The 13,991-nt window shown below is 41.8% G+C and overlaps 1 protein-coding gene across 4 annotated transcripts in view; it reads left to right on the top strand.

Moving 5' to 3' along the window:
- Nucleotides 1–13,991, top strand: part of LOC118391260 (THO complex subunit 2-like) — a 77,132-nt gene that overhangs the window by 6,788 nt on the left and 56,353 nt on the right. For all 4 annotated transcript variants that reach the window (XR_004827100.2, XR_004827099.2, XM_035782473.2 and 1 more), the window contains exons 6-13: nt 1,978–2,099; nt 2,619–2,752; nt 3,074–3,234; nt 5,003–5,095; nt 6,550–6,699; nt 8,388–8,560; nt 8,719–8,914; nt 9,033–9,074. Coding sequence is in view for 2 of the 4 variants with exons in the window: in XM_035782473.2 (XP_035638366.1) it covers nt 1,978–2,099; nt 2,619–2,752; nt 3,074–3,234; nt 5,003–5,095; nt 6,550–6,699; nt 8,388–8,560; nt 8,719–8,914; nt 9,033–9,074 (1,071 nt within the window). In the remaining 2 variants the exon portion in view is untranslated. The remainder of the gene's footprint in view (nt 1–1,977; nt 2,100–2,618; nt 2,753–3,073; nt 3,235–5,002; nt 5,096–6,549; nt 6,700–8,387; nt 8,561–8,718; nt 8,915–9,032; nt 9,075–13,991) is intronic.

The raw sequence follows: 13,991 nt of genomic DNA, 5'->3' as shown, positions 1-13,991 counted from the left end.
GGCTCTGCCTGAACCGGTGAAGGTCATTCAGAGACATGTCCCGAAGCCACTCCTGCGTTGTTTTGGCTGTGTGCTTAGGGACATTGTCCAGTTGGAAGGTGAACCATCGCCCTAGTCTGAGGTCCTGAGCACTCTGGAGCAGGTCTTTATCAAGGATCTCTACTTTTATCCGTTCATCTTTCCCTCTGTCCTGACTGGTCTCACCAGTCCTTGCAACTGAAAAACATCCCCACAGCATGATGCTGCCACCACCATTGCTTCACCTTGGGGATAGTGCCAGGTTTCTTCCAGACGTGACGCTTTGCATTCAGGCCAAAGTGTTCTTTAGGTGTCAAGCGGGCTGCCTTTTACTGAGGAGTGGCTTCCATCTGGCCACTGCCATAAAGGCCTGATTGGCGGAGTGCTGCAGAGATGGTTGTCCTTCTGGAAGTTTCTTCCATCTCCACAGAGGAACTCTGGAGCTCTGTCAGAGTGACCACCGGGTTCTTGGTCACCTCCTTGACCAAGGCCCTTCTCCCCCGGTTGCTCAGTTTGGCCGAGGGGCCAGCTCTAGGAAGAGTCTTGGTGGTTCCAAAAGTCTTCCATTTAAGAATGAGGGGGTCCACTGTGTTCTTGGGGACTTTCAATGTTGCAGACAGTTTTTGGTACCCTTCCCCAAATCTGTGCCTTGACACAATCCTGTCTATGGACAATTCCTTCGACCTCATGACTTGGCTTTTACATGCACTGTCAACTGTTGGACCTTTTTTATATAGACAGGTGACTCCTTTTCCAAATCATGCCCAATCAATTGAATTTACCACAGGTGGACTCCACGTTGTAAAAACATCTAAAGGAGGATTAATGGAAACAGGATGTACCTGAGCTCTGTTTCGAGTCTCATAGCAAAGAGTCTGAATGTTTATGCAAATATGGTATTTCTGTTATTTTTAACACATTTACAAAAATGTGTAAACCTATTTTCGCTTTGTCATTATGGGGTATTGGATTTTTATTTAATCCATTTTAGAATAAGGCTGTAATGTTAACAAAATGTGGATAAGGGCAGGGGTCTGAATACTTTCCGGATGAATATAAAGTAGTAAAATTGAATGAAATGTGTTTATAAAAGGCCAACAAGACATGTATCTGATAGGCCTACTCTACACCCATTTGTGCTGCATTGAAGTATATATTTTTTGCCAACAGTGATGGAGTTAGTGTTAGCTTAAATAATGACTCCATTCTAATTCTCACATTCGGAATAGTAGACTAACTTACATAATTCTGAAAATGCGAGGATACATGGAATGCTTTATTATAAATGTGCATGTTTATGGTGAAAATGATCTTCCCCAAAGTTGAAACCCACGTGCCGTCTATGTTAAAAGGTAATGCATGTTAAGTGTTATGGCATATCTTTACTAGTCCATGGCCCACTGAGATCATATGAAATGAATAGGGATTCTATATGTAATTCTATGATTACACCTAGGCTATACAAAAAATGAATGTGTGTGCTCTTTGGTGTCCCGTACCGGTAAGAAATGTAATCTACTTTCACCCCTATTCATAACCATATGAGATCTATTTACTAATCTTTATACAGTCTCTCCAGGATTTCACAAGGTTTTTTTGTTATTATTGCTGTCAAAAATGCTTGGTTTTGCTGTGGCAGTTCTGGCATTTTGCATGTCAATGTGCAGTGATTTTTGTCCAATTCGTTGTGAAAATGCACTGAGGAAAAAGGTTTGAGGCGTGGCTTGATTGAACCATATTTTTGATAAATGTGCGCTTATTGGTTTAAATTGTGAGCCCTGTTTTTGTACTGTGTTATGGGTCAGTTTGAGATAATGTTGCATTAGACTTTTATGCAGGAATAGTGCAGTGATTGGTCATATTTGCAAGCCCTCCCACAATATGCTGGGAATGTTTGTAACCGCGGAATCCTGGAGGGATTATATAACACTTGTTTGTTTCATTCTGCCCTCTCTTCAGTTCTTTGTGCCAGATGCCATCCTGAAGGAGAGGCTGGACCCAGAGACCCTGGAGTCCCTGGGACTCATAAAGCAAGCTCATCAGTTCAACCAGAAAATCGTTAAAATCAAGACCAAACTATTGTAAGTGGAGCGGTGACTCATTTTCATCTGTAAAAAAACAAAAATCCTGTAATGGTCGGTGTCAAAAGTCAACAATGTAATAAATTGAATGGTCTGACCAAGTAGCCGGAACTAGAGTAAGCTACTGTTATTCCCAGGTCAGGGCTGAATGTGCCGTTAACCCAAAGTTACATCTCCAACACTGGGCTATCCGCCTCGCAGCCTGTGGCTGTAGCATTTAATATGTGACCATTTACCCAATAGGATGTGAGCTTTGCCACAAATGCCAAATGTAATGTCAGCACAGAACGTAGAGAAATTACATAACTTTAGTTGTTTATATTCTCTGACTGTTCATGCACTACCTTGCTGCAAAACATGGTTATTCAGGCTGTATAGGGTTCTATTACCCTATAATACACTAGAAACACAATAAATAATATCACTTGTGTTCACGCTTGGGCCTAAAGTTTGAAGTTGTTTATCTAATGGTGAGTGGTTGGCCTCCTATGTATTGTTTTCCACTCTGCCCCCTTATAGTTACAAGCAGCAGAAATTCAACTTGCTGAGGGAAGAGAATGAGGGCTATGCCAAGCTGATCACTGAGCTGGGCCAAGATCTCTCAGGCAACATCACTAGCCACATCGTCCTAGAGAGCATCAAGTCCCTAATAGGTATGAAACCCCTAGTCTTTTTCGTCACGTTCTCCACTGCCAAGAAGGAGCGGATCCTTGTTGCACTCTTAGTCTCGCTGCATTTTTTGTGACGGGTATGTATAATATCTGTGACTAACAAAGAAAGTAATGGAGATTCTAAGTTTGGCAGAAGTGCATTTTACAGTTTTTAAATTGAGGATTGAATTGTTGCATGGGACGTTAATATATATTTTTTAGACATTTAGACTCCCAAATGGGGGTTACATTACACATGGCCTTATTTTGTACCCAAGTTACTCAATGTCATCTGTACACCCTTACCCCCTCTCCACCCTGCAGGATGCTTCAATCTGGACCCCAACCGCGTTCTGGACATCATCCTGGAGGTGTACGAGTGTCGCTCTGACCAAGACGAGTTCTTCCTGCCCCTCATCAAGTCCTATATGTGTGAACCCCTCACCCTCTGCCACATCCTGGGCTTCAAGTTCAAGTTCAACCAGGTGAGAGAGCAGACTCCCCACTGTGACTGTCTGCACACCGTGCTTCTACACCTGCATTGCTTGCTGTTTGGGGGTTTTAGGCTGGGTTTCTGTACAGCACTTTGAGATATCAGCTGATGTACGAAGGGCTATATAAATAACATTTGATTGATTGATTGACTCTACAGCCTGTCTGAAACTGGCCGGATATAAACTGTACAAATTGGTGTTTGTGGGGAGCTGCCTGTCCAAGAAGCGGACAAATCCTTAACCAAATTAATTAAAAAATACTTCAAGGTCTTATTGATGAACATAAGTCTTGCGCACATTCTCCCTTGACCTGCAAGAATGAGGGGAAATGGTGCAGTCAGACCTGATGTGAATATTAGTGCTGCCAGTAGGGATGTTAACAGTTAACCACAAACGGTCATTTAGTGGACATTTTTTATTTATTTTTACCTTTATTTAACCAGTCAAGTCAGTTAAGAACAAATTCTTATTTTCAATGACGGCCTAGGAACAGTGGGTTTAACTACCTGTTCAGGGGCAGAACGACAGATTTGTACCATGTCAGCTCGGGGGTTTAAACTTGCAACCTTCCGCCTACTAGTCCAACGCTCTAACTACTAGGCTACCCTGCCTAGTAGTTATAATAAATTGTCTTGTGTATTTCCGCTACTTGTCATGTATCTTATCACATGTGCACAGAATAAAGAGCCTAGTTTGAAGAGTGGAATGGCCTATCACCTGTCAGACAGTGTGAGAACAGCTCCTCAAAAAGTTGGTACTGGAGTGAATCATGCTTTTATAAGCCCAGTCAGTAAGCAACAAATAACAATTCTAAATGCAATCAGGTGCCAACTCTTTTCTAGGCCTAGATTTAAAAATAGCTCATTTTAATTTCTTAACTCGTAATTAAAGCGTGCCTCCGATTCGATGTGCGTAGAATTTAGTCAACGGCAGGCAGGGTATCAGCATGTCACCCACCACTTTACAATGTACGCTTGTGGCAGTGTAGTTGTTATACCTTGCTTCAAAGTAGCCTAGCCAAAATCCAACCATAGAAATGTGGAGACAATTGTTCCATAAAGACTCATGCCATTAACCAGCAAGGACCCCTGTTCTATTGGTTTTCATATCTAGAAACAGAATCCTAGTCGTATTAGCAACCTGTCCTAGTTGTTGCTATTAGATTCCCCTCTAAGTTATTAGCTGAGATTTTCATCTCTGTCACATGTGACAGACTGCCTTGTTAGGTGACCCGCGACATACGCCTAGTTACCTGCAACGGGTCACATATGGAACCGCTCGCATTCGATGCTCTGTTAAGAATGGTGTTTTCTCCTGAATTGCATTTTGGCAAATGTTTGAAAACAACTTTTTTTTATTAGCTGCTTCATTACAGCAGTTGCATCTTCAGTAATATGCTATAGCCTTTTGACTATAAGACGATAGGCTTGCTATTCTTGCATGTTTTCATGAAGCTCTTAGGAAACATGTCCGTTCCTTGTTTGTATACATAGTATTTTCTGTTGGTCATGTCATTTTACTGTTTTGGGATTAAAAAAAAAAAAAAAAAACTGTTTTAATGAGGGTTGGTCAGCCAGAAGCAAAATTGACCGAAATGTGCATCCCTAGCTGCCAGTCACTGAACTATACACTTTAGCTTCAAGTAGGGGATCAAAAGACGGCAGAGTGAATTTCTCTGATTTGTATTAGAACCCCCCCATATCCATTAGCTATTCCTCGGTATGTATTGAGTGTTCCTTGACTGTCCACCTCCTCCCAGGAGCCAAATGAGGAGACTCCCACGTCACTCTACCACATCGCTGCCGCCCTCTTGCATCACAACCTTATAGAGCTGGAGGACATCTATGTGCACGTAAGCATCTCAACTCACACCTACAGAGCATTGTCTCACATAATACAGTTCCTTCTCAACTTCTTCCACGTTTTGTTGTTAGAGCTGAAATTAAAAAATAAATCACTGGCCTACACAGTACTCCATAATGTCAAAGTGGATATTTAAAAAAAAAAATCTTTACAAATGAATCTGAAATGTCTTGAGTCAAATTACAAGTATCTGTGAGGTCCCTCATTCGAGCAGTGGATTTCAAACACCAATTCAACCACAAAGACCAGGGAGGTTTTTCAATGCCTTTGAAAGAAGGGTACCTATTAGTAGATGGCTAATAAAAAGAAGACGGTGAATTTCCCTTTGAGCATGATGAAGTTATTAATTAGTCTTTGGATGGTGTATCAATGCACTTGAGTAAAACAAGATACAGTCGTCCTTCCTAACTCAGTTGCCGGAGAAGAGGTAAACCGGTCAGGGATTCCACCATAAGGCTAATGGTGACTTTAAAACATAGTTTAATGGCTGTGATATGATAGAACTAAGGATGGATCAACAACATTGTAGTCAATCCACTATACTAATTATTCCAAAACATGCATCCTGTTTGCAACAAGGCATGAAAGTAAAACTGCAAAGAAATTAACTTATGTCCTGAATACAAAGTGTTAAGTTTGGTGCAACACATCACTGAGTACCACTCTACATCATGTTATGGGTATGCTTGTCATTGACAAGGACTAGGGAGTTTTTTTATGATTAAAAATAAACTAAATAGATCTAAGCGCTGGCAAAATCCTAGATGAAAACCTGGTTGTCTGCTTTCCAACAGTCACTGGGAGACATTAACCTTTAAGCAGAACAATAACTTAAAACACAAGGCCAAATATACACTGGAGTTGCATACCAAGAAGACGGTGAATGTTCCTGAGTGGCCTATTTACTGTTTTGACCTAGATCGGCATGGAAATCTATTGCAAGACTTGAAAATGGCTGTCTAGCAATGATCAACAACCATTTTGACAGAGTTGAATTAAAAAATAATAATGTGCGTATTGTCCAGGCGCGCAAAGCTCTTACACTTACCCAGAAAGACTCACAGCTGTAATCACTGCCATTTGACTCAGGGGATTGAATGTCTAATGAATGTATATTAGTTTTCTATAAATGTTTTACTTGTGTTAGAATTCTTTAGCACATATTTTGTGTAGATCGTTGACACAAAAAAAAGACAATTAAACCCATTTCAATCCCACTTTGTAACACAACAAAATGTGGAAAAAGTAAAGGTGTGAATACTTTCTAAAGGTATATAACGGTATGTGTATATATGTATATAATTTTATATCAAAGATTTGACTAACATTGGTTGTCCTCAGTGCATGCCAGATTGTGCAACATGTGATCCAACAGAGAAATCTAAATGCCTGGTGCTATAAATTGTGACCTGATGTGTGACTGAGCCTGCGTTGCCCTCCCAGCTGATGCCACTGGATGCCAGCATTGTAGAGGAGCACAAGAGAGAAATCACAGAGGCCAAGCAGATCGCCCGCAAGCTCACCATGGTGGTGGTGCCCTCCGAGAAGACTGAAGACAAGGAGAGAGAGAAGGAGGAAGAGAAGAATGACAAGGTAAAGTAATCTCATGTTACACTCGCACACATTTCTACTATTTGAAATCCATGTCTCCACATTTGGGTAACTGTTCCACACTAAAGCACAGGTCTACTTCCACTAAGTGTCCTTCTTTTATCGCCTTGATGAAGCCCAGTCTTTATAAGGCTTCCTCTGTGTGCTGCTGATGGAAAGGGAAAAGGCTTTATTGTTGTGTGTTAATGAGGTGTCAGTCAGTGTCTTGTCTGAGGCAGGGCTGTGCATACCACCACTGACAGACAGACAGTGATTGATGGGCCAGAGGAGGTCTGTTAGAGTTAAAGCTGCAGCAGCAGCCCCCCCTCCCTCCCACACGTTAAAAGTAACGAAGAGCAACACTGAAGGCTTTTGTGAGCCATGTTTCTAAAATAAATTCCGCCTCCAGCCCAAGATCCAGATTGTCAGATTGCATCTGTCATCTGAGTGCCCGCGTCATGCTAATGCTATATTTAGCAAATAACTGTTTCAATAATAGTTTTTCAAGTGGCTTGAACCAAAAAAAATATTCAATATTCCAGAACCTGCAGCCTGTTTGCAATAAAGAACTAAAGTAAAACTGCAAAGAAATGAACTCTGTCCTCAATACATCATTGAGTACCACTCTTCCATCTTTTGAACAGGATGGTGGCTGCATCATCTTATGGGTATGCTTATGACTAGGGATTTTTAAAATGATAAAAATCAAACAAAATATAGCTAAGTACAGGGATATCCTAGAGGAGAACCTGGTTCTGTCTGTTTTCCAACACACTGGGAGGCAAATTCACAAACATCTTTCAACATTAAGCTCATAGTTTGACGTAAGTGCTTTTCGTTTTTTATAAAATAGCCTGAAAAATGAGTGACATTGGATGAGCGGAATATCAGTTTGTCCTCTAGCTAGTTAACTCATCCCACACTCAGCCTCTCCCTGACAACACTGCCTTGTTACTATGCTGTGTCAGTTGGTTGTGTCAGTCACACACATGAATTAAGTGCAGCGTCAGGTACGATGACAGATTTCTACAGTTCCTTGTTCCCATCCAATGCTGCTGGAGAAAATTACGACTCATAGGGCCTCCCGGGTGGTGCAGTGGTCTAAGGCAGCTTTGCCACCAGAGATTCTGGGTTTGAACCGGGCGGCGCACAATTGGCCCAGCGTCGTCCGGGTTAGGGAGAATTTGCCTCATCGCGCACGAGCGACTCCTGTGGCGGGCTGGGCACAGTGCACGCTGACCTGGCCTCTAGGTGTACGGTGTTTCCTCCGACACATTGGTGCTGCTGGCTTTCGGGTTGGATGTGCATTGTGTCAAGAAGCAGTGCGGCTTGGTTGTGTTGTGTTTCGGAGGACTCGTGGCTCTCGATCTTCGCCTCTCCCGAGTCCGTACGGGAGTTGCAGCGATGAAACAAGATAGTAACTACTACCAATTGGATAACACGAAATTTGGGAGGAAAAGGGGGTAAAAATAATAATTTAAAAAACTAATATATTTACAACTCATGATTTACTCACTAATATTATTTACTCACTAGGCTTTGTTTGCAAATCCTCCTTAACCTCTTTTAATGGGCCTGCTTTGTACTTTGTAAGATTCCTCCGTCATAAACCTAAGGACATAGCTGCTCTCAGACTCCTACTGCTGCTCCAAGCTCACCCACACACTCTGCATCTCCCCCTCTACCCTCAGGCTCCTGATAACCAGAAGCTGGGTCTGTTGGAAGCGCTGCTGAGGATCGGAGACTGGCACCATGCCCAAAGCATTATGGACCAGATGCCCTCCTTCTACGCCACCTCTCACAAGGCCATTGCTCTGGCGCTGTGCCAGCTGCTGCATCTGACTGTGGAGCCACTCTACCGCAGGTGCCCGCCTGCTCCCCTCGATTCACTTTGTGCTCTTTGCATATTAGCTGAAGAAATGTACACATTTACCTAAATACAACACGACAACACGACATACACAGCCAGCCAGCCGAAATACTACAAACTCTGTGCCCTGTCTCACCTGTTTCCCTTTGCAGAGCCGGGGTCCCCAAAGGGGCCAAGGGATGTTTGTTGAGGCCCCTGAAGAACAAGCGGGCCCCCAGGCCTGCAGAGAGCTTTGAGGACCTGCGCAGGGATGTGTTCAGCATGCTCTGCTACCTGGGGCCCCACCTCTCCCATGACCCCATCCTTTTTGCCAAGATCGTACGCCTGGGCAAGGGCTTTATGAAAGAGGTACATGCCCTAAAGTCAATTGATGCTTTTTTGATCCCCAAAGGAAAATGTATTGGCATACCGTCCTACCCTGGCTTCATCTCACTAATTGTCCTCGTGCTTTCTTTTATTTCTCCAGTACCAAAGTGAGGGTAGAAATGACAACGTCAAGGACAAAATGGTGAGTTGTCAAAGTAAATGGGACCAAGAAGTGTCTTGAACAGTTTTGTTGTATTAATCAGCAAGAGGAATTCAGAGAATAAATTCAGGTGTACAAGTGTAGACTTGACCGTGAAATGCTTGCTTTCAAGCCCTTCCCAACGATGCAGAGTTTTAAAAAATATATTAAATAAATAAATAGTAACACAAGGAATAAAATGCACAACAATGGAGTTACAGTGGTGCAAAAAAGTATTTAGTCAGCCACCAATTGTGCAAGTTCTCAAATAAATTAATAAAAAATCCTACAAGGTGATTTTCAGGATTTTTTTTTTCTCATTTTGTTTGTCATAGTTGAAGTGTACCTATGATGAAAATTACAGGCCTCATCTTTTTAAGTGGGAGAACTAGCACAATTGGTGGCTGACTAAATACTTTTTTGCCCCACTGTATATGCAGTGAGTACCAGATCATTGTGTAGGATTACGAGGTATTTAAGGTGTTAGATTCTGAACAAACTCAAACGGACGACTGGAAAAGCTAAAAGTATATTTACCCACTGGGTCATACCCCGGCAAAGACAAGATATGATTACACAAGCACATATACAGTGCCTTGCGAAAGTATTCGGCCCCCTTGAACTTTGCGACCTTTGGCCACATTTCAGGTTTCAAACATAAAGATATAAAACTGTATTTTTTTGTGAAGAATCAACAACAAGTGGGACACAATCATGAAGTGGAACGACATTTATTGGATATTTCAAACTTTTTTAACAAATCAAAAACTGAAAAATTGGGCGTGCAAAATTATTCAGCCCCCTTAAGTTAATACTTTGTAGCGCCACCTTTTGCTGCGATTACAGCTGTAAGTCGCTTGGGGTATGTCTCTATCAGTTTTGCACATCGAGAGACTGAAAATTTCCCCCATTCCTCCTTGCAAAACAGCTCGAGCTCAGTGAGGTTGGATGGAGAGCATTTGTGAACAGCAGTTTTCAGTTCTTTCCACAGATTCTCGATTGGATTCAGGTCTGGACTTTGACTTGGCCATTCTAACACCTGGATATGTTTATTTTTGAACCATTCCATTGAAGATTTTGCTTTATGTTTTGGATCATTGTCTTGTTGGAAGACAAATCTCCGTCCCAGTCTCAGGTCTTTTGCAGACTCCATCAGGTTTTCTTCCAGAATGGTCCTGTATTTGGCTCCATCCATCTTCCCATCAATTTTAACCATCTTCCCTGTCCCTGCTGAAGAAAAGCAGGCCCAAACCATGATGCTGCCACCACCATGCCACCACCATGTTTGACAGTGGGGATGGTGTGTTCATGGTGATGAGCTGGGTTGCTTTTACGCCAAACATAACGTTGCCAAAAAGTTCAATTTTGGTTTCATCTGACCAGAGCACCTTCTTCCACATGTTTGGTGTGTCTCCCAGGTGGCTTGTGGCAAATTTTAAACGACACTTTTTATGGATATCTTTAAGAAATGGCTTTCTTCTTGCCACTTCCATAAAGGCCAGATTTGTGCAATATACGACTGATTGTTGTCCTATGGACAGAGTCTCCCACCTCAGCTGTAGATCTCTGCAGTTCATCCAGAGTGATCATGGGCCTCTTGGCTGCATCTCTGATCAGTCTTCTCCTTGTATGAGCTGAAAGTTTAGATTTGCAGTGGTCTGATACTCCTTCCATTTCAATATTATCGCTTGCACAGTGCTCCTTGGGATGTTTAAAGCTTGGGAAATCTTTTTGTATCCAAATCCGGCTTTAAACTTCTTCACAACAGTATCTCGGATCTGCCTGGTGTGTTCCTTGTTCTTCATGATGCTCTCTGCGCTTTTAACGGACCTCTGAGACTATCACAGTGCAGGTGCATTTATACAGAGACTTGGTTACACACATGTGGATTGTATTTATCATCATTAGTCATTTAGGTCAACATTGGATCATTCAGAGATCCTCACTGAACTTCTGGAGAGAGTTTGCTGCACTGAAAGTAAAGGGGCTGAGTAATTTTGCACGCCCAATTTTTCAGTTTTTTATTTGTTAAAAAAGTTTGAAATATCCAATAAATGTCGTTCCACTTCATGATTGTGTCCCACTTGTTGTTGATTCTTCACAAAAAAAATACAGTTTTATATCTTTATGTTTGAAGCCTGAAATGTGGCAAAAGGTCGCAACGTTCAAGGGGGCCGAATACTTTCGCAAGGCACTGTATTTATAACCTCATAGGCGGGGTCAACTCCTTACACATCTAGACAGCCAATACATCTCTGTTGCTAGGCAGGACCTTATTTGTTTCCTCTCACTGGCGTAGACACGACCCTGCCTGATGCTAGAACCTATGTGGAAGTTTGTGTGCAATATGATTGTTGTGGTGGGCCCCTCTGGCCCCCCCACCCAGAGGTTTCATCTCACTTCATCTGTTGACTTGACCTCAAGCCGAATTCCCTTGCTCCTCCCTAGTTCCGCAGCTGGCCTGCCTTATCAGAGATTAACTATTGCTCTTCGCCTAACTCTTTAGAAACATGGAACAGAATATGAACTTTCTGAACTTCCCATTATCTCACTCAGTAACTTCCCATACAGCAAGTCCCTATCTACCCTTCATTGACCCCAACAAACACATTCCTTATATGTCAACAGTAAAACTGTAGTTATATATATTTGTGTGTGTGTGTGTACACACACAGTTGAAGTCGGAAGTTTACATACACCTTAGCCAAATGCATTTCAACTCAAACTCACAATTCCTGACATTTAATCCTAGTAAAAATTCCCTGTTTTAGGTCAGTTAGGAATAATAGTAGAGAGAATGATTTATTTAAGCTTCCCACAATAAGTTGAATTATGGCCCATTCCTCCTGACAAAGCTGGTGTAACTGAGTCAGGTTTGTCGGCATCCTTTGGTCGCACACACTTTTCAGTTCTGCCCACACATTTTCTATAGGATTGAGGTCAGGGTTTTGTGATGGCCACTCCAATACATTGACTTTGTTGTCCTTAAGCCATTTTGCCACAACTTTTTGGAAGTATGCTTGGGGTCATTGTCCATTTTGTAAGACCCATTTGCAACCAAGCTTTAACTTCCTGACTGATGTCTTGAGATGTTGCTTCAAAATATCCACAAAATTCTTTCCTCATGATGCCATATATTTTGTGAAGTGCACCAGTCCCTCCTGCAGCAAAGCACCCCCACAACATGATGCTGCCACCCCCATGCTTCACCGTTGGAATGGTGTTCTTCAGCTTGCAAGCCTCCCCCTTTCCTCTAAACATAACAATGGTCATTATGGCCAAACAGTTCTATTTTTGTTTTATCAGACCAGAGGACATTTCTCCAAAAAGTACGATCTTTGTCCCCATGTGCAGTTGCAAACCGTATGGCTTTTTTATGGTGGTTTTAGAGCAGTGGCTTCTTCCTTGCTGCGCAGTCTTTCAGATTATGTTGATATAGGACTCGTTTTACTGTGGATATAGATACTTTTTTACCTGTTTCCTCCAGCATCTTCACACGGTCCTTTGCTGATGTTCTGGGATTGATTTGCACTTTTCGCACCAAAGCACGTTCATCTCTAGGAGACAGAATGAGTCTCCTTCCTGAGCGGTAATGACAGCTGAGTGGTCCCATGGTGTTTATACTTGCGTACTATTGTTTGTACAGGTGAACGTGGTACCTTCAGGCGTTTGTAAATTGCTCCCAAGGATGAACCAGACTTGTGGAGGTCTACATTGTTTTTTTTTTTTGAGGTCTTGACTGATTTCTTTTGATTTTCCCATGATGTCAATCAGAGAGGCACTAAGTTTGAAGGTAGGCCTTGAAATACATCTACTGGTACACCTCCAATTGAATCAAATGATATCAAATGATATCAATTAGCCTATCAGAAGCTTCTAAATCCATGACATCCTTTTCTGTAATTTTCCAAGCTGTTTAAAGGCACAGTCAACTTAGTGTATGTACACATCTGACCCACTGGAATTGTGATACAGTGAAATAATCTATCTGTAAACAATTGTTGGAAAAATTACTTGCACAAAGTAGATGTCCTTACCGACTTGCCAAAATTATAGTTTAACAATAAATGTGTGGAGTGGTTGAAAAACAAGTTTTAATGACTCCAACGTAAGTGTATGTAAACTTCCGACTTCAACTGTATATATATATTTTTTTAAATATTGGAAGAGAAATTACCGTAAAAAAGACAAGCATTGTAGATGAGAAATTATGGGAATTAACGGGAGGCCGCAGGGGTGGTGTGCAAATCCCTGCGGCCTCCATTGGATTAGTCCACTCAGATTGGCGTGAATCAGACACGTGTCTCGTGTACCATACTTTAAAAATATATATGTATTTGCCACTGCTCGACTAAAACAAGTCCGTCGACCAACAGCCTATTAACCAAACAATCGACCAGTTGACTAAATGTGGTCAGCCCGAGAATGAAGGCAGGATAAAGTGACTAGGGATACAAATGTCAGCTAGGCTACTTTGAAGCAAGGTAAGACAATCTTCATTATTTGGGTTGAAGTAAAACATTCAGGTATTCAGCGATTATACTACCTCAATCTCACTTTGTGAAGTGGTGGGTGAAGCGTTGATGGCCTCTTGACTATAGTTTATGCACTCAATTGTTGAATGGGAGGCATGCTTTAATTATGAGTTGAGATTTAGTAATAAAAATAGTAGCTCTTTTAATCGTGCCAATGAAAACAGTTAACACTCGATTGCATTTAGAATTGTAATTTGTTGCTTACTGACTCTGCTTATAAAAGCCTGTTTCACTGCAGTAACATATTTGAGGAACTGTTCTCGCTCTATCTGACAGGTGATAGGCCACTCGCACCTCAAACTAGGTTCTGTATTTTATGTGCGTGTGATAAATAAGATGAACGACGAGTAACAAATACACACGACAATTTAATTCAAAAAAATGA

The sequence above is a fragment of the Oncorhynchus keta genome, chromosome 12 (genome assembly GCF_023373465.1).
Source record: "Oncorhynchus keta strain PuntledgeMale-10-30-2019 chromosome 12, Oket_V2, whole genome shotgun sequence".
In the NCBI taxonomy this organism is placed as follows: Eukaryota; Metazoa; Chordata; class Actinopteri; order Salmoniformes; family Salmonidae; genus Oncorhynchus; species Oncorhynchus keta.
This window is presented reverse-complemented; position numbering and strand designations above follow the sequence as displayed.